Genomic DNA, 16,139 nt, shown 5'->3' on the forward strand with positions numbered 1-16,139 from the left:
GTTGCGAGCAGCAATGTCAGAGAACCCAATGATCGTTCGACGGCTCCACCGCGAAGTTCGCTTGAAGGTTGGCGGAACCATGAATATCATATTCCAGAATTTAAATGGCATTCCGAGCAGTATCTGGTCCCGCTTCACAGATATATATGGGGTTGTGGCAATGAGGTCAAAGAAATTCATCTCCAATCCCTCACACCTCGCTATAGCCCACCTGCTTGCAACAACCTCCTGGATGCACCAATTCCGGAGGAAATACGGTCGATCAAACAACCGGTTGAGGTGATCGAACGCCTCTGGAGCTCCTTCTGCCAGCTCAACAACAGCTTTTTGCAAAGAAACTTTGTCTGCACCGCAGCTCTCCCGCACCACTGCAAGTCGCTCTGCAAGCTCAAAAGCCATCTCCACGCCGGGAGTCCAGCATCCGAGCCATACGACGACTCGCGTAGCATGCTTGTACACAAATCGTATATACCTTACTTGCCTTGACCGTTCTTCTATATTTGACTGATCTATGCAGAGTGCATCCACCCAAACTCTTCTCGCTTGCGTTGGCAGCCTGAGGCTACGGAGAGCTGAGTCCAAGTTTTGCTTTATGGCAATTGGTCGTCCATCGACGTGGATGGAAACTTGTCCTGCCTCCGTGCCCCAAACGTAGGAAAGAGCCTCGTAAGGCGGTATAGGTGCGAAATCCGGATCCAACGCATAGGTTAACAGACTTCCCTGGAGTGGGTCGTTAGGTTGACCCGAGCTCAGGAGAAGAAGGCGGGTAAAAGGAGGAGTCTTTCCGACTGAGGCAATGGCTGGAAGAGGTTGATATGTATATTGAGGGTAGCTCTCCATGGGAAAGAGTCTTTTTGGCCAGTAACTTAAACTTCATTTCACAGGGAATGGTTGGGAAATTTTGTGCTGGGGCAATCACCCCAGTGTGAAGCCGCACACTCTTCAAAAGGCCTGTCCGCTCCAGAAAAGAGCGAAATCTGTGATCAAGCCCAACGCACAATAGGCAATTTACTTTGTACGATGTACTGAGACTTATTGGGATCATTCAATCAAATATTTCTGAACTTTTATTCCCCCCCCCCCCCAAGACGGCAAATAGGGGTTTATTCATTCGCTATGTGAGCGTTTGTTTTTAACATTTGGTATAAATGGATCGGCAGACCTAGGTCAAACAAGGGATTTTTTTGAGCAACAGGAGGGGATACTGGAATTAAGACAGACTGAACCCTTGATGCTTGAGGAAGCAGACAGGAACACTGAGACGCCTACCAGGAAGGCCGTCGGGTATTTTCCTACACTGGGCTCCGAATTTCCTGACATACACAACGTGTGATACAACCAATCTGTGCATCTTAGCATGGCATGAAAGTTGCACAATATTCCAAGGAAATTTTCTGAAACGAGCGGGGCAGCGGGGCAGCGGGGTTGCGCAAGAGAGAAGAAATGTGGTCCTGGTTTCATTATACTGGTGTCTCTGTGGTTGCTCAGAAGCGTTATATTCTCTTGCCTTGCTTCCATTTAACGTACGAAGTATAGGAGAAGTTCTATGAGACACCAGGTACAGTACAAATACTTTTGCTATTGATACTCCTATTGTACCCTAGCTCCTCTTTACATCCTATTAGTTTCCTAGGAATAAAAAAAAGAGAAGATGACTGGATACTGGAGAAATCCGAAGAGCGAAACAATTTTCGAAACACTGGGTCGAAAGAAATCCATTTGTATCGATGCTTGACGCCGTGTCGTGTTCTGTCTCATACTGATGTTGTCCAGCATCTCAATAAGTTTAGTTATGCTGAGCGCATAAGTTTGCGAGGCGGAATTCGGGCTCTCCTTTCAAATCTTTAGGACCTTGCTTGCCCATAGATATATAGTTCCATTAATCCCTTCAATGTCGTTAAATCTGACGTAACGGATAACATAGGATTCGTGCATATTCTGGGCTATCAAATGATCCATCGTTATGAAATTTCACCATAAGGTGCGTTTTGCCCTGGAATATCTTTCGACTCCATTATTACCGCCTGTAAGCTAATTGCACCCCAATCAATCATTGGAAAAATCCAGAGAGGAAATGAGAGGCCCCCACTCGATGCCCCACAATCCCACCCACCCGCCATCTGAATCGGTCGATGTGAGAACTGCGGGATGTGGACACCCCAACCACCAGCGTCTCATGGCGGCTGGCTGTAGAACGCTCCGCAATCCATGGAGCACTCCGTTGCCCGCTGCATCGTTGGAAGGTGCAGCCACCAATTGGATTCTTGAAGAGCATGTTTGGTTGAGTGGAGCCCGTGATCCGACAATGGAAACTCGGCTCGGAAATTCTTCATGAGGAACAGGCGTTACTGTCATGCACCTGAGCAAACGGTGGACACACTATTGGTTGTCTGAGTCTGATAAGGCATTCAGTTGATACTGCCAAGATGGCTCATGGTAATGATCAGATATTATGTATTTAAGTTTTATCTTGCACACTTCGCATCGAGAAGCACATAGACCCAACTTAACGATGCTGAACCAACTTCGTTGCTATTGGAAGAGAATGCAATCCACCAACTCCAGATTTAACCAGGGGCCCCGGCCGAGATCGGGTACTTTAATACGAGGAAATGGCTGAGGATGTCCACGCCGAGTGGCCCCTCTCCCTTCTTGCAGATGAACGCTGAGGACGTGCTCCTGTCAATCGTAAGCTTTGCAGATGTCAAGGTCCAGCACGACAAGGATTGACGTGGCTAGATCTGGAAACTTATGACAAGTCCTAGCCATCAAGATAGGCTGCGGTACCTACGAGTCCCTCTAATTCCCACTGGACCATCACAGACTTCGGCGAACCTTTTAAACTGGAGCGGCTCGAGAATGGAGCTGTCGATGACGCCAGCCAGCCATCCCAGATCGATGTCATCCATCATGACTTTCTCTGAAGGAAATCTCCAGCCCAAACCAGCCTTGTTCCAAGCATCGGCTCCTGGGCTCCCCCACAGGGTTTCTTCTGATTGGGTTTCTGCAATGTCGATCTTGATGGATCTCAGCCCAATGGCGCGCAACGCAGCGCCAGATCAGGAGAAAATCCTTGCCGTTGGGGCTTCGGAGGATCAGTCACACCTATAATCTGCTTCCTTCCGCTGCCAGTCTGAGCTCTCAAGGACTTTGGGGAGACAGCATGCACGTTCTTGTACTGTACAAGTACTGTACATACATATACAGAGAAGTTGATTCCGCCGTTAGTTGAAGCTCTTTTGTCGTCAGGCTTCTCAACCCGTCATAGTTAAAAAGTAGGGATTGTGAACAGCGTGAAGTTAATGCATCACAAACTCTATTGTCAATAATTTCTTTTATTTCAATTATTACTTCATAAATATTGAGAGCTTTGGAAAAATTTCTCCATATCATGCATGCATCAGGTGTAGATAGGGTCGGTGACAACGCTGCAGAATATAGAGATATTTCGACGAGGTAAAGTTCTCGATATCAGTTTATTCTTCTAAAATCCGGAGAGTTCAATGCTATTTCAACCAGCAAATTGCCTCCTGACGGGATCCGTATTCTGACATTTCTCATCAGGGCCGAAGTTGATGGTCGTGGCACCATTGGGTCCGTCCGCGCTGACCGCGCCCGAATGAGAATCAACGGGTATGGCATTTACCGGCTTTGAATCGGGCCTTAAACACAAATTACGTGGAACTTGAAATTTTCTATCCAGTGTCCGAGTTGAGTTCGCTTGCTGCTTGTTCAGTGGGCGATACCGTGCATCGGCACAGTACATATACAGTAAGTGAGTACGGAGTAAGTACTACTGAGTTCCTATTATGACTGTGGACGAACCTAACAAACTCTAACGAAATAAGTAACAAATGCATCTCGCCCCTAAGGACATCCATCGTAGATGTACTCCTCTCCGTGAGGATGGCTGTGGAATATTGATGCAGTAGTGGGGCAAGGATTTCGATATGTGCTGGAGTGGTCGCATTCTGACCGTGCCGAGTCGAGGTTAAGATCTGCTTCAAGCCGAAGCGGTGGTTGGCGTATGGGTGAAAAGATTCATCCTTGCTCAGGATCGGTGAGCACTAAGCATGACGAACTAACGGACCGCTAGTGGCTCGGTAACTTAAACTAACAGCAGTGAGCTTTTTTTCAAGTGGATGAGCTGGATCTCGCAAGAGCTCCAAGACGCCAGGGAACAATCTCTGCTCTTGTCTTCTTGGCATCAACAATGGTGAAAACGAGACTTCAGGCAGCCTGAAGCTGCTTTGCGTATATTCGAGGATGTCAGCTTTCCACTGAACCTGACTTGTCCAGCGTATTGATCGATCAATCCAAGGACAAACCTGGATGGTGCGCAATAACTTACACATTATACGACTTTCTTCGGATCTTCGTTCTAGAGAACGGAATCCTTTTTGGGGGGAAGTCTAAAATGGTTTCTTCACCAGTAGGGTGACGAAAGCTTTGAAGCCGCTTATCGCCCTGTGTAGAAAAAGAAACAAAATGCCTCAAGCAAGATCCTCAATTAGGTCCGATTTGAGGAGAGGAGATGTTCATGTGTGCACTAATACACATGCATTGTTTGATGTGCGGAGAAGTGACATGATTTTCACCCATATGCACAGTCATCCCGTGCATATGATGCTTCGTTCAAGGTTGCATATACATGTGCTTTTATGTACTATGCTTGTTTACGGACTAGAGAAATGTCTCTTTTTGCGGGATTGGACAAGACAAAAGCTTGAACGGTGGGATATCTTGGTGTGCAGCTTTTGCTTGACTAGCAGCCAACCGCCTTGTCAATGGCATAGGGTGCGGTGGTGACCTGTGGATGTGACGGGTAGCACAGCAACTGCGTGTCCCTTTCGAAGATCAGATCAAACAGCTTACGACCGAGGGAGAGATAGGTTCTAGTGATGTGGGCATGGAATGCTATTTCGAACGATAACAAGTGTGAAGAATAAGCAACAGAAATTCAAGCTTCACTCTGTCACCTCGGTCGCGATAATGGCCCAGCTCCTACGGTATAACTTCGGAAAGGCAGTAAACCATAAATTGGGAGTTAATCGGCCAAGGATGTCCGTCAACTCGAGGATGAGATTTAGAACAGAATCGAGAAAAAGATGAAATAGAAACATATTAAATACTGACTGCAGCATACATAGAGATATTGTATATATAAAGCGATCGTCATATCCAAATGCCATAAGATCCCAAAGTTCCTGCCATTCCAAATTATCCCATCCAGAACCCAAAGTACAATGTGGAAAAAAAGAAAGGATGACAAAAAGGTAAACTGGCTGACTCTGCACAAGAGGTTAACAGAGAATTGGCCGTCAAAAGTCAAAGCGAGATGCAAAGTTCCATAATAGCGGAATATCCCATATAATTACCAATCCGCTAGGCTTTTTCCGAGGACTCGAAATAGATATAATGATTGTTGATGAAATTTGCAAATTCATGTACATGAATGCTGATCGAAAGATAGGAGAATATTTTTCAACGAAAAATAGAGTGAACAGGGGATTTCCATTCGCAGATGGTAAGATGGTAATTGAATTCTGCTCAGGTATGAAGCCGGATTCAATTGAACGAACGGCTGGAAGTTTGATGTTGATTGGCTAGGGGTTCGGTGCGGAGTAATTATGGTTTATATCAGACACTGGAGATAGCGCGCTTTGACAACTGGAAGTGGTCTCCGGCACCGATAGTGGGGTGTCTGGGTGCGAAGCAGGCTGTGTCATCATTTCTAACTGCGATTGGATTGTTGGTAGACTATGTTTGTCGATAAAGAATCCTTTTTGCGTTTCATTTCCGGCCGGCGTCTTACTAGAGGATCACGGCCGACCCTTGGATTTGTCGTTCCGACACCATCTGGGCGAACATGCGTGAAAGCGGCACGTCTCCAGGCTTTTATTTCAGGATCCAACACTAGCATCTCTAGATTAGAAGCAGGCGGCAGTGCTGGAGGGCCTCCATATTGCTGGGTGTAATCCTCTCTGGCTGTTGGCTCATTATATTCCGTATAGTCCGGGATTGATGAGCTTCCGTCACCTATGGTAAAAAGATGGGATGGGCAGGAGTGGGATACGTCAGGTTCAATATAGGCCCATGGAGTCATCGGATTGTTTTCTGTATTCACAGGGCTTGTCTGCAATGACCACTCTCCTTGACACGCCTTCGCAAATGAATCGCTCACTGATATGTTGGTCGCAGAACCTGTAAATCTTGTGTGGCATACCATAGGCGCATCTATGGCACTGTTTGCGATCGAGCTTGTGGAAGGGTTCGGATGTCCATAGGAATGGACAGAGGATAATGGGGATGGGGTGGTGAAATTCTGTAGCGAGAATGGTGCATGATTGTCATTGGTTATGTGGTTCGACGATGCCCAATCTGCTGCAACGGTCTGTCCTTCGAGCATTGGTGAGTTTTTCAATATGTGTTGTTGGCTATATCCTGATGGCATTATCCATCCTTTGAGATCGTTCCATACGACCCGGCCGGAAATAGACGCGGCCTGGGTGGATGGTGGTTCATTCAGGGTGGTCAGTTCTAACCGGTTTGGGTGCTTGACGGTAGGCGAAGTCGTCAGTCCGTCACTCTGTTTCTTCCTTTTTTGGCGCGATGGTTTAGTAACTCCCCACTTCTTCAGTCTACTGCGGAGTTGGGTTTCACTGCGGTTGTTTAAGTCAGTGCATGGGATAGGTTGGGGTAAGGGGAAAAACTTACGTTGGGTTAAAATCATCGCTTCTGATTTTCTTAATGACTTGTTTCAAAGGCCATTCTTCTTCTTTGTAAAGAGCTGCAATCTCGGCACGTTTGTCTTCCCAAACTTCAGACGGAATCGAATTCTTCATTTTGATTGATGGTTTTGTGAAAGGATACAAAGAGATGGGAGAGGAGTTTGAGGACAGGTAGGGGTTTCGGTGAGGAAATTTGAACGTTTCGCAGCAAGCCATTAAATGGAGGAAGTTACCGACTCCATTGCCTCATCATCGACTCGGACAAGATGAAATAAAAGAGATCGGGGGAAGAAGAGTAGAAGAGTGCTATGACTGAATATCTAAAAGGAAGAAGGAAGAAGTGCAAGACAGTGGAGCATTAGGACGAATGTACACGGAGTTGCTGCATTTCGAGGCGGTCGTTCGCCAATGCGTCAATAATTGACTAGACAGGAGTGGCACCCCACTAGGAAACGAACAACCCTCAACCAGCCACGGAAAAGTTCATCGAACCAGGCTAGCGGTAATTGGAAAGGGGAATCCAGATAAAATAGATTTCTCGAACCAAGCCCTGAAAGATAGCTCATCCACTGAAAGTGAACCAGCCTATATTCTGCAAGATCGAGAAGATCCAAGCATGAGCTAAGTATAGGGCGGTGGCATTGTTGAGCTGTACGTTGGTATCATGGCCATGGTTCCCAGTACGAAGTGCAAATCACAAATATGACAGGGAAAAACAGCATGGGAAATAGCAAGCACTTGGCGATTCATATCCAAGAGATAAGACCAAACGGCGAGACACTGGCTGAGGCGAGCATTCGAGCTACTGGAGCTTCCTTCGTAACGACCTAGTCAAGGCAGCAATACAGCTAGCAACGTCATGTCACCTCTGATCATGCTCTCAATCCCCTGCAGATTACCCAGGTAAGCTATGGTGGTAATCAGGTTTCCATTACTACCACGCAACGGCAGCCAGTGAAGTTGAGTGGGGTGGTGACAACAAAGAATCTGGACGACAGCCCAATCAGACGTGGCTCGGTAGCCCAGCTGGGCGGTTTTGTCCGGGCTGCCGACCATTAGCCCGAAGCTATGACATTACGAGGCAAATCCCTCCAATCGCCACTTGCCGTTTTGAACTGAATCGGTGTAATCGATTCTAGGCGGCTTCCAGGCATTCACGGCAAAAGTGAGAAAAAGGGATAGCAAGACGTCGTTTTCCAGCTTATATTCAAGCAAATGCACCTGGGAGGCATAACAGAGCATTGCCGGGTGACCGAATGCCGATCACTGATCATGTAGCAAACCATCCACTAGTAATTGGGTTGTGTATGTGATGGTAAAGCCTGGATGGATATTTTGTTGGTGAGAACCTTCTCAGGCAACCAGCCAACGGAAAAGTCCACATGCAGGACACTTCCCCAGGTCACTCTCCGTGCTGAGGCATGCAGATATTGACTTGGGCCTCAGCCACTGCAGTTTATTTTGTTCTGCAGTGCTGCGTATTTTACATTCGAACGTGTATTTCTTGCAACAAGGGCTGACGTTTTAACTTTTGCTCCATCGCAAACCCCCATCGACTGTCCCGTGTTCCAAACGTCGATCTCTTGCGGTTGGCATTGCTTCCCCTCGCATTTCTGGCCCAAAGCTGCGAGGCCAAACATTTTTGCTATATATATCCGTATATGTATATTTTGTTCTTAGCCGCCTGTTCGACCAGCTAATAATGACTTCCGGGGTCACAGTGCTGGAAATGTTCAGCTAACTCAGATAGATGATGATAGCGCTCGGGCTGGCTGTTTGAAAAAAATTGCTGAAGCTATCATAGTTGACCACCACTTTGGGAAGATTCGTTCAGAATTCCAACAACTTCTTAGTTAAGTTAGCAGGGTTATATTCGACCACGGTACGGAGTACTGAACATTACAATCCAGTCTAAGGGTGTCGGCCCTCGCGGGATTTGACAACCAGTTTCCATCCTTGATATTAGTCTGAATAATGTTTGGTTTGACTTCGTGAAGAGAAAGTCTGAAAGTAGCGGGAAACCAGGAAGAAAACTTGACGTATCACATCTGCTGGCTCTGGCGTATTTGCCATTCCCTTAAGTGGCTTGTGGCTTGCGGCTTGCGGCGCGTTTTAGAAGACAGGCAGCTTTGGAATCCTGGCAGTCCTCGCTGAGGAAAGCCAACCAGATCCGCCAAACACACCTCGGCCATGATGGTTCGATAAGGAGATCCCCAAGGGTCAACGATTGTCCTCGGCAAACCATGATTGATATGAGGAACTCTTGTGTTACCCACAGCTCCGACCTTAGATTTGGAATACGCGGGGTAGTCGGTTTGCGAGAGCTGGATACATGAAGCTGTGGCTGGAATGAGAATTGGGAAGGCTAGTAGCTTGAGGCGGTTATCACGTGTCGGGGTCAAAGCTCATCTGGGCAACCGGGGCTTCAAAAGGTACTCCGAAAATTCGAATTAGATGAATCCATAGAAATCCACATTGGAGGGTCAAAATGAGGTTCAGCTTCGCAACAGTGAAACCAAATTTCATAATTCAGCATACCTCGGTGAAGTGGAAACAAAAGTTTCAAGAGATATGATATATATATATATATATATACTGTACATGAGTGCGGAATACTTCGTTGTGGAATTACGGGAAGGAGGTAAAAAAAGAGAATCAGAATACAACGGAGAGTAAAAGGGAGAAATATCGTCTATGATGCGGAGCCCTACTTGGTCTTTCCCCTCCCCGTAGCCACTATGCCAAAGCCAACGCCCAAACAAATCAAAATACCAAACGCCATTCTGCTTAAAAGATCAAAGCTAAAGGAAGTAAGTAGTCTGTGGAACAAATCATCTATGCCTTTTGATTCGATGCTCTTGTCCTCTTCTCGTCTTCCCCTTCCTCTTGTCTGGTGGCAGAACCAAGGGTTCGTCCTTCAGGTTCCATTCCATAAAACGTAAAAGGTAATCATCAATGTGACCGGATTCCGGTTCTTTATCTTGTGCAACCTGAGCTGACGGCGATCCTAGGTGTGCGGGAGTATTGGCGTTTCCTACATGAGTAACGGATGGTTCATACTCTTCAACTTCTGTTGCCATGGGTGTTCCAACTTGGCTGGGTCCGGGCTGGCCTGGGGTGTGTGGTACGCTACCCTCCTCGAAGTCGCCATCGTCTGCGTGTTCCAACTCCTTCTCTGCGTTCTTTGCAGCATCGATATCTTCTTTATCCTCTGCCTGTTCGAAGGCCCGAGGTGTTCCGACAACTTTGGTATCAAGAACGCGGTCCATAGCGGCACTCGCTTCATCATGCCCATCCACGACAGCATCAGTTAGCATGCCCCGCACATCCAACTTCTGAAAGTAGTCAGTCGTGAATTCGCCTTCTTGAATAATAACATCGTCGAGCATACGTTTCTGATTGGCCTTGCGTAGAATATTGGATTCGATTGTGTATTCAGAAATAAAGCGATAAATGTGAACGTCACGAGTCTGACCAATGCGATGACACCTATCTTGACATTGTTTATCCATTGCCGGGTTCCAATCCAGATCATAGAATATGACTGTATCTGCACCTGTCAAATTGATTCCTAACCCACCTGACCTGCTAGAAAGAATGAAAGCCAGAATTCGCGTATCATTATTGAAACGTTCGGTCAACATCTGTCGCTGCTCCACTTTGGTAGCACCATCGAGGCGAAGGTATCGGTGGCCATGTATATTGAGAAACTGTTCCAGGATATCAAGCATTTTTGTCATTTGCGTGAAAATCAAAGCACGATGGCCACCTGATTGTAGCTTCCTCAGAAGCTTGTCAAGCTGCTGAAGTTTTCCGCAATCATACTGCAAGAGCCGTTTATCTGGGAACGCGATTGACAGGCGCATCTGTGCCTCATGAAACGGGTCATAATTCGGAACCCTTAGCGCTTTATTGAAATATCGGGACTCCATCGGTGTTAAGGCCGCGGCAGTGACATCCGACGCAACCACCGCAGGAGTGACAAATGCAAACTTCTGTATAATGTTCTCCATCGCAAGGGACCTTTCATTTATTGATAAGATCATTGACGCTATGGTGGGAGATTGGTGCGAAAACCAGTCAATAAGTGAACGGCGTGGAGGTAAACGTTGGGATTTTGATTGGATGCCAATATTTACTGTAATGAAGTCGATTAGGCTCTCCCCATACACAGGTCGTTGTCCGTGTCGCTTCGACTCAAAGTACAGACACCGTTCTAGCTCTTGCATCCTCCTTTTTCGAGATGAGTTCTCCATTGACGTTAGCACAGACTGGACTGAAGATCCATCAAATTCCATACGCCAGTTAGTGCGATTATATTGGCGCTCACGTAGTGCTTTAAGAGGACCAAAGGCCATGATTCGTGAGGTATCGTCCACAAGCCTCTTCGACGTATTTTCTCTTGATATGGGAACTAAGTTCAAGAAGTCTAAATCTAATTTGCTCAATAGGTCCTCTCTTAGCAGGCGGCGTCGGACAAATAACTCTTTGATTTCAAAATCCGCTATCGCAGACCTCGTCATCGAAAATGAAGTCGTTATCGGTCGCGTCTCGAAAAGATCAGGGTGATTACAGACTTTTCGTAACTGCATTAAACAATTAATGATGGAAAGGTAATTCCCCGATGCCAATGTTTCTTTCGTTTGAGCCCTCGACATGAATCCGTCATATAAGTATCGTTGGCGCTTTGATAGTCTGCATGGCACAACATGTTCGAACTTCGCGGGCATTTGTTTTTCTACGTCTACTTTGAGACGGCGTAAAATGTAAGGGCGTAGAACAGTGTGCAATTTCGTAACCACTTTTTTTGCTTCATCATCCATTGTTTCCCTCCCGTGTTCGAGAATTTGCTCAACTGGTCGCCGAAACCATTCGGAGAAGTTTCGAAGGTCAGCAAATCCTTCAACACCGGTGTCACCGCCGTCAGATGGCATGAGGAAGAAGAGAAGAGACCATAGTTCGGTCAGGTTATTTTGCAGGGGCGTGCCAGTTAACAAGAGTCTTGCTTTAGTTTTAAACGTGAGGAGTGTTTGCCATCGTTGGGATCGGAAGTTTTTGATATTGTGGGCTTCGTCCAAGACCATGTAATGCCAATTTCGTCTCTTGAACGTTTGCTGATCCTGAAGCACAAGTTGGTATGATGTAATACATACATGCCAGCGGTCGTCATCCATCCAACCCTTGCGCTTTTGCCTTCTCTCTTCTTGTGAGCCATAATATGTGAGGATTTTGAACCCAGGACACCACTTTTTGAATTCCATTTCCCAGTTGAGCATTACGCTAGTCGGAACAACCACGAGATGAGGCCCCCATACCTCGTGCTCGACGGCCAAGTGCGCCAAGAGCGCTATGGTTTGAATAGTTTTTCCAAGACCCATTTCGTCCGCAAGAATGCCATTGATATTGCTGGCATACAGGCCCGCTAGCCAATCCAAACCAAAATGTTGATATTCACGTAACGTCCCCCGTAAAAGATGTGGGATAGGTGTTTTGATGGGGGGAGATGGTTGAGAAGCTGAATTATCAATCTGACTCTCGTCAAGGTTGTTTTGCTTTGGTTCGTACGAAGGCTCGTATGAAGAAACCGATTCAACCTCTGAACGCTTTGTTGTAGCTGTTTCTGGCGAAGGCTCACTGCTGGTATCTCTACTCGGGCGAAGGTTGTTAGAAATTTGAGATTTTGGCTCGCTGTTAACATTGTCATCATGTCGAGTGGGCTGGTGTATCAGTAATTTTTGGCCTGGTTGGCGGTATTCTGCCGATTCGTCGGGGGAAAGTTGATATTCTTGACCATCCTGCTCGTTTGTCCTATTGGGAACAAGGAGGACCTCGTCTTCGTCATCTCCGTCTTCTCCACCTGTTTCGACAAGATCCTGGTTGTGGGAATTATTTCCCTGGTCAACCTTTTCCATTTTTGTGGCAAAAAATCCCATTAAACCAGGACCTTCTTCGTCGCTACTACTAGCCTCATCTTCGTCACTGTCACCCATGTCATCCTCCATTTCCGTCGACTCTTCGTCGCTATCATCCAATAGTACCGAATCAACTTCATCCAGGTCTGCATCACGGTTACCTGTATCACTTGCAGGCAGTGAAAACGTGCAGTCCACTTCGATCTTGGATTTCAGGTCAGGAGAGACATCACTGATAGACATCGAGAAATCTCGCGAGGAGCGGTTCGATTTGACATCCACTTCAAAGTTACTCGAAGTAATATGCGCATACTTCATACGAAGTTCCTCTGCCGTCAAGCCTTCATCATGGTTAATATCATCATCATCCCCCTCGCTCTCAGATGTCGTCGACATATTACTTTCATCTTCTGTTCCATCATTGCTAGATTCATCTGTCTCCGAACCCGTTTCAGTATCTGGCTGGCTCTCCTCGTGTAGGGAATCATCCGGTCTATCCGGTCTCCTCATCTCAAACAAGAGCGTGGACTGCTTGATAGCTTTGTTCAATGCAAGTTGATCCTCTGCCTTTCTTTGCTCCTCCCATCGGGCCAAGCGGGTTTTCTCTACTTCCGCGCGAACCGCATCAAACTGACGCTGCAAATCCTTAACAAGTTGTTTCCGTTTCTGGCGGATTTCTTCCTGCTGTTCCCTTAATATATCTTCTGGATGCTTGTGTCGCTTCCTCCACACTTCCGCGCACCATTGAGCGAATAGCTTTGCTAGATGTCGATGCTGCTTATGTTCCTTATCGAGTAATTTCTTGAAGTACAAGGCATGAGCGACAAGGTGGTCTTGATGGGAGTACTGGAGAGGGGGTTCTTCCGCAGGATCAGGCATGTAACGGGAACAGCGTTCTTTACTTAGTAATTGACCAGGTTGGCCGGCTTCCCAAACTCTCGTTCTCATGCAGGCCTCGGCAAGGGCGGCTTCGGGTGTTGAAAAGCCTGTCTCATCGTCCGTTGTAGCTTCATTTTCCACCCAATCGCGGAACGATAGGTATCTCCTTTCCGGCAAAACATGGGATGGATGTTGTGAAGCCAAAGAAGGCATTTTGACCTTAAACCGTAGCTTTGGTAATTTCTGACCTGAATTCCATCCAGCTTCTTGCCGCTCTGCACCTTCAGTTTCTCGGCTTCGTTCAATTATATTCGAATTTTTCACAGCAACAGGTGACACTTCCGCAGGGCTAACATGGCCTCGTTGAGACTTGGAGACACTTTTGCCGTTCGTAATTGAAATAATGGACTTGTTAAGGTTATGAGAAGAAGCAAGGCTAGAAGCTCTGGTTCTCGGCGGCCCTCTTCTAGAGTTGGAATTTTGTGCATTTTGCTGTTTTCCGAACGGGCTTAGGGAACTCGGGTTTCGGAGAGAGCCTTTCCTGGGTGAGGGACTATCAGTGCCATTAGTAGTGCCCCTTCCCATTGACAAACGTCTCCCATTTGTTTCTGGCTGGGATGCCATCGGGACTAACGAAGAATTCCCATGCCGTGAAACACGAGTTGGCTTCGATGGGTTCATGTAATTCTGATGAGAGGCACGTGTATGTCTCTTATCCGACTGAGGCAGCAGATCGAGCGGTACGACGTTTGTCCTAGACGACTTCCGCCTACCACCTTCGATGAAGGAGGTTGGCCCATCAATCGCCACGCGCTTCCATGGAGGAGAGATTGGACGAGGCGTATTCCGACCAGAAGAGTCTGCAAGTTTCCGCTTTTTGGGTGGTGGTCGTGAGAGGGTATCGGGGTTCTCATCTTCGTGTCTAGACTCATTAGGAACTGAATCGTTTACAGAGGAATCAGGATTAGCCTTCGGTGTAGGAAAACTGTGAAGATTGGCTTCAGGCTCGGATGTCGCGCTGTCGTGGTGGTGCTGGGACGTGCCTCGAAGGCTGCCGTTTTGCATTTCTTGTTAGCTTCAGGACAGGGGCAGAGCCGCAGCAGACCCCGACTATCCCAACGAAAACGCGTTTAAAATAAGTAGGTGTACCATCAATCGATAGCTCGTCTGTCACAAAATTTGGATATAAAGTTTGGCATCGTCATCGGCAAATTTGTGCTGCTGGTGACAAGAAAATGGGTTGTGCTGGTGGATTGTGTGTGAAGTGGTTTTTCCCAGGCTTGTGAGGCAATTTCTTTGATAATCAGCTTATGTAAACGTCACCTGACCGGCCGCAAACCGAACAATCCTCAGCTTGTGGATTTACCATCACCTCTTGTGGATCACGTTTTTAACGCCTTGTTTTGTTTCGACTTCGTTTGGCGAATCGCCGTGCCAGCCTCTACAGTGGGTAATACTTATCCAAAATACCATTGATGCAATAGCTAACTTCCGAGGCCGTTAGATGTTGTCGAGGCATTTTGTGACAGGATTGAACCTGTCCTCACGGGCAGTTTGCCAGCTCGCCCGCCCCCATGCATTGGCCTCACAAATTCGATTTGCATCGCAGACTACTGTCGAAGACCCAGAGATGGTGGGTTGGCAGCACTATTCTATGTCCTTTACCTAAGCTGATAATCGTACCCTTCCAGAATAACAACTACTACAACCCTCCTGCCCAGAAACGGCAATTCCGCGACCCGTACGGCGACTGGTGGGATAAGCAGGATCGGAGAAACTTTGGAGAGCCTGTTCATGAAGACAATGATATCTTAACCATATTTTCTACCGAAAAATATACCCATTTCAAACCCGCTAAAGGCTTCTTGTTGTTGGGATGTGCTGGGGGTTCTGTCCTTCTCCTCAGCGGAGTTGTCAGCATGTTCTACCCTGACAAACCTAGCTCACCGCGCACATTTGAAGGTGGACTGGAAAGGGAACTTGGCGGACCCAATGCTGTTCGGGTAAGTTTTGGAAAACCATCTCGCCAAACAATTTAGTTTCCTAGAAGCTAACTCTCAAAAGGCTCGTGCACCGGGAGAAGACAAATGGTGATATTGCTTGGAGGCATTGTATTTGATTTAAATGTAAATAAGAGTATTGTGCGGCGTTGGACAGCTTTTTTTCCCTTTTTTTTTTTTTTTTTTTTTTTTTTTTGATGCTGTGCTTACCATAAACTGGACCAAAATGGATCCTCTTTAACTTCATACCTTCCATCACTCAAAGAACAATCCACTATCACAGCATGTGCAATGCAACGAACGTATAACTTGCACGTAGCAACTTTCAAGACACTATACATATCGTCCTGATTGGCATCAATGATGATAACCATTATTATATGATAAAAACAATGAAAGTGGTATGTTTACCAAGTACAAAGGTTTTTCAACTTCATACATTCACTTTGTTTATCATTCTAGTACTTTTTGTCCAAAGTGATATATACACATACAAAACCTGGTTGATTTATTGCAGCCTGAGGGAAAGGCAAGTAAGTAGCTAAGTGTCATTGTCACGCTGAATCGATTGCCAAGCAATCCCCTGAAAGCAATGGATTCCACGGAAGCTTGAAATG

At 46.7% G+C, this 16,139-nt stretch overlaps 4 protein-coding genes across 4 annotated transcripts; 1 reads left to right on the top strand and 3 right to left on the bottom strand.

Annotated features, from left to right (window-relative positions):
* Positions 1–86: 86 nt before the first annotated feature.
* Positions 87–2,275, bottom strand: HCAG_04391 (predicted protein; the record flags this gene model as incomplete). The annotated part of the gene is made up of 6 exons (XM_001540501.1): positions 87–132; positions 212–720; positions 1,013–1,031; positions 1,323–1,590; positions 1,909–1,993; positions 2,114–2,275. 6 exons carry the CDS (start codon positions 2,273–2,275, stop codon positions 87–89), a joined length of 1,089 nt encoding a protein of 362 aa, XP_001540551.1.
* Positions 2,276–5,734: 3,459 nt separating this feature from the next.
* On the bottom strand, positions 5,735–6,845 carry HCAG_04392 (predicted protein; the record flags this gene model as incomplete). Its single annotated transcript, XM_001540502.1, has 2 exons — positions 5,735–6,662; positions 6,718–6,845. 2 exons carry the CDS (start codon positions 6,843–6,845, stop codon positions 5,735–5,737), a joined length of 1,056 nt encoding a protein of 351 aa, XP_001540552.1.
* Positions 6,846–9,562: 2,717 nt separating this feature from the next.
* On the bottom strand, positions 9,563–13,735 carry HCAG_04393 (conserved hypothetical protein; the record flags this gene model as incomplete). The annotated part of the gene is made up of 4 exons (XM_001540503.1): positions 9,563–10,224; positions 10,312–11,317; positions 11,480–11,851; positions 11,885–13,735. The coding sequence occupies 4 exons, from the start codon at positions 13,733–13,735 to the stop codon at positions 9,563–9,565; spliced, it is 3,891 nt and encodes a 1,296-aa protein (XP_001540553.1).
* A 1,291-nt stretch (positions 13,736–15,026) lies between these two features.
* On the top strand, positions 15,027–15,616 carry HCAG_04394 (conserved hypothetical protein; the record flags this gene model as incomplete). Its single annotated transcript, XM_001540504.1, has 3 exons — positions 15,027–15,155; positions 15,214–15,525; positions 15,587–15,616. 3 exons carry the CDS (start codon positions 15,027–15,029, stop codon positions 15,614–15,616), a joined length of 471 nt encoding a protein of 156 aa, XP_001540554.1.
* Positions 15,617–16,139: the final 523 nt, after the last annotated feature.

The sequence above is a fragment of the Histoplasma capsulatum genome, genomic scaffold, assembly GCF_000149585.1.
Source record: "Histoplasma capsulatum NAm1 scaffold_4 genomic scaffold, whole genome shotgun sequence".
Taxonomy (NCBI): domain Eukaryota; kingdom Fungi; phylum Ascomycota; class Eurotiomycetes; order Onygenales; family Ajellomycetaceae; genus Histoplasma; species Histoplasma mississippiense.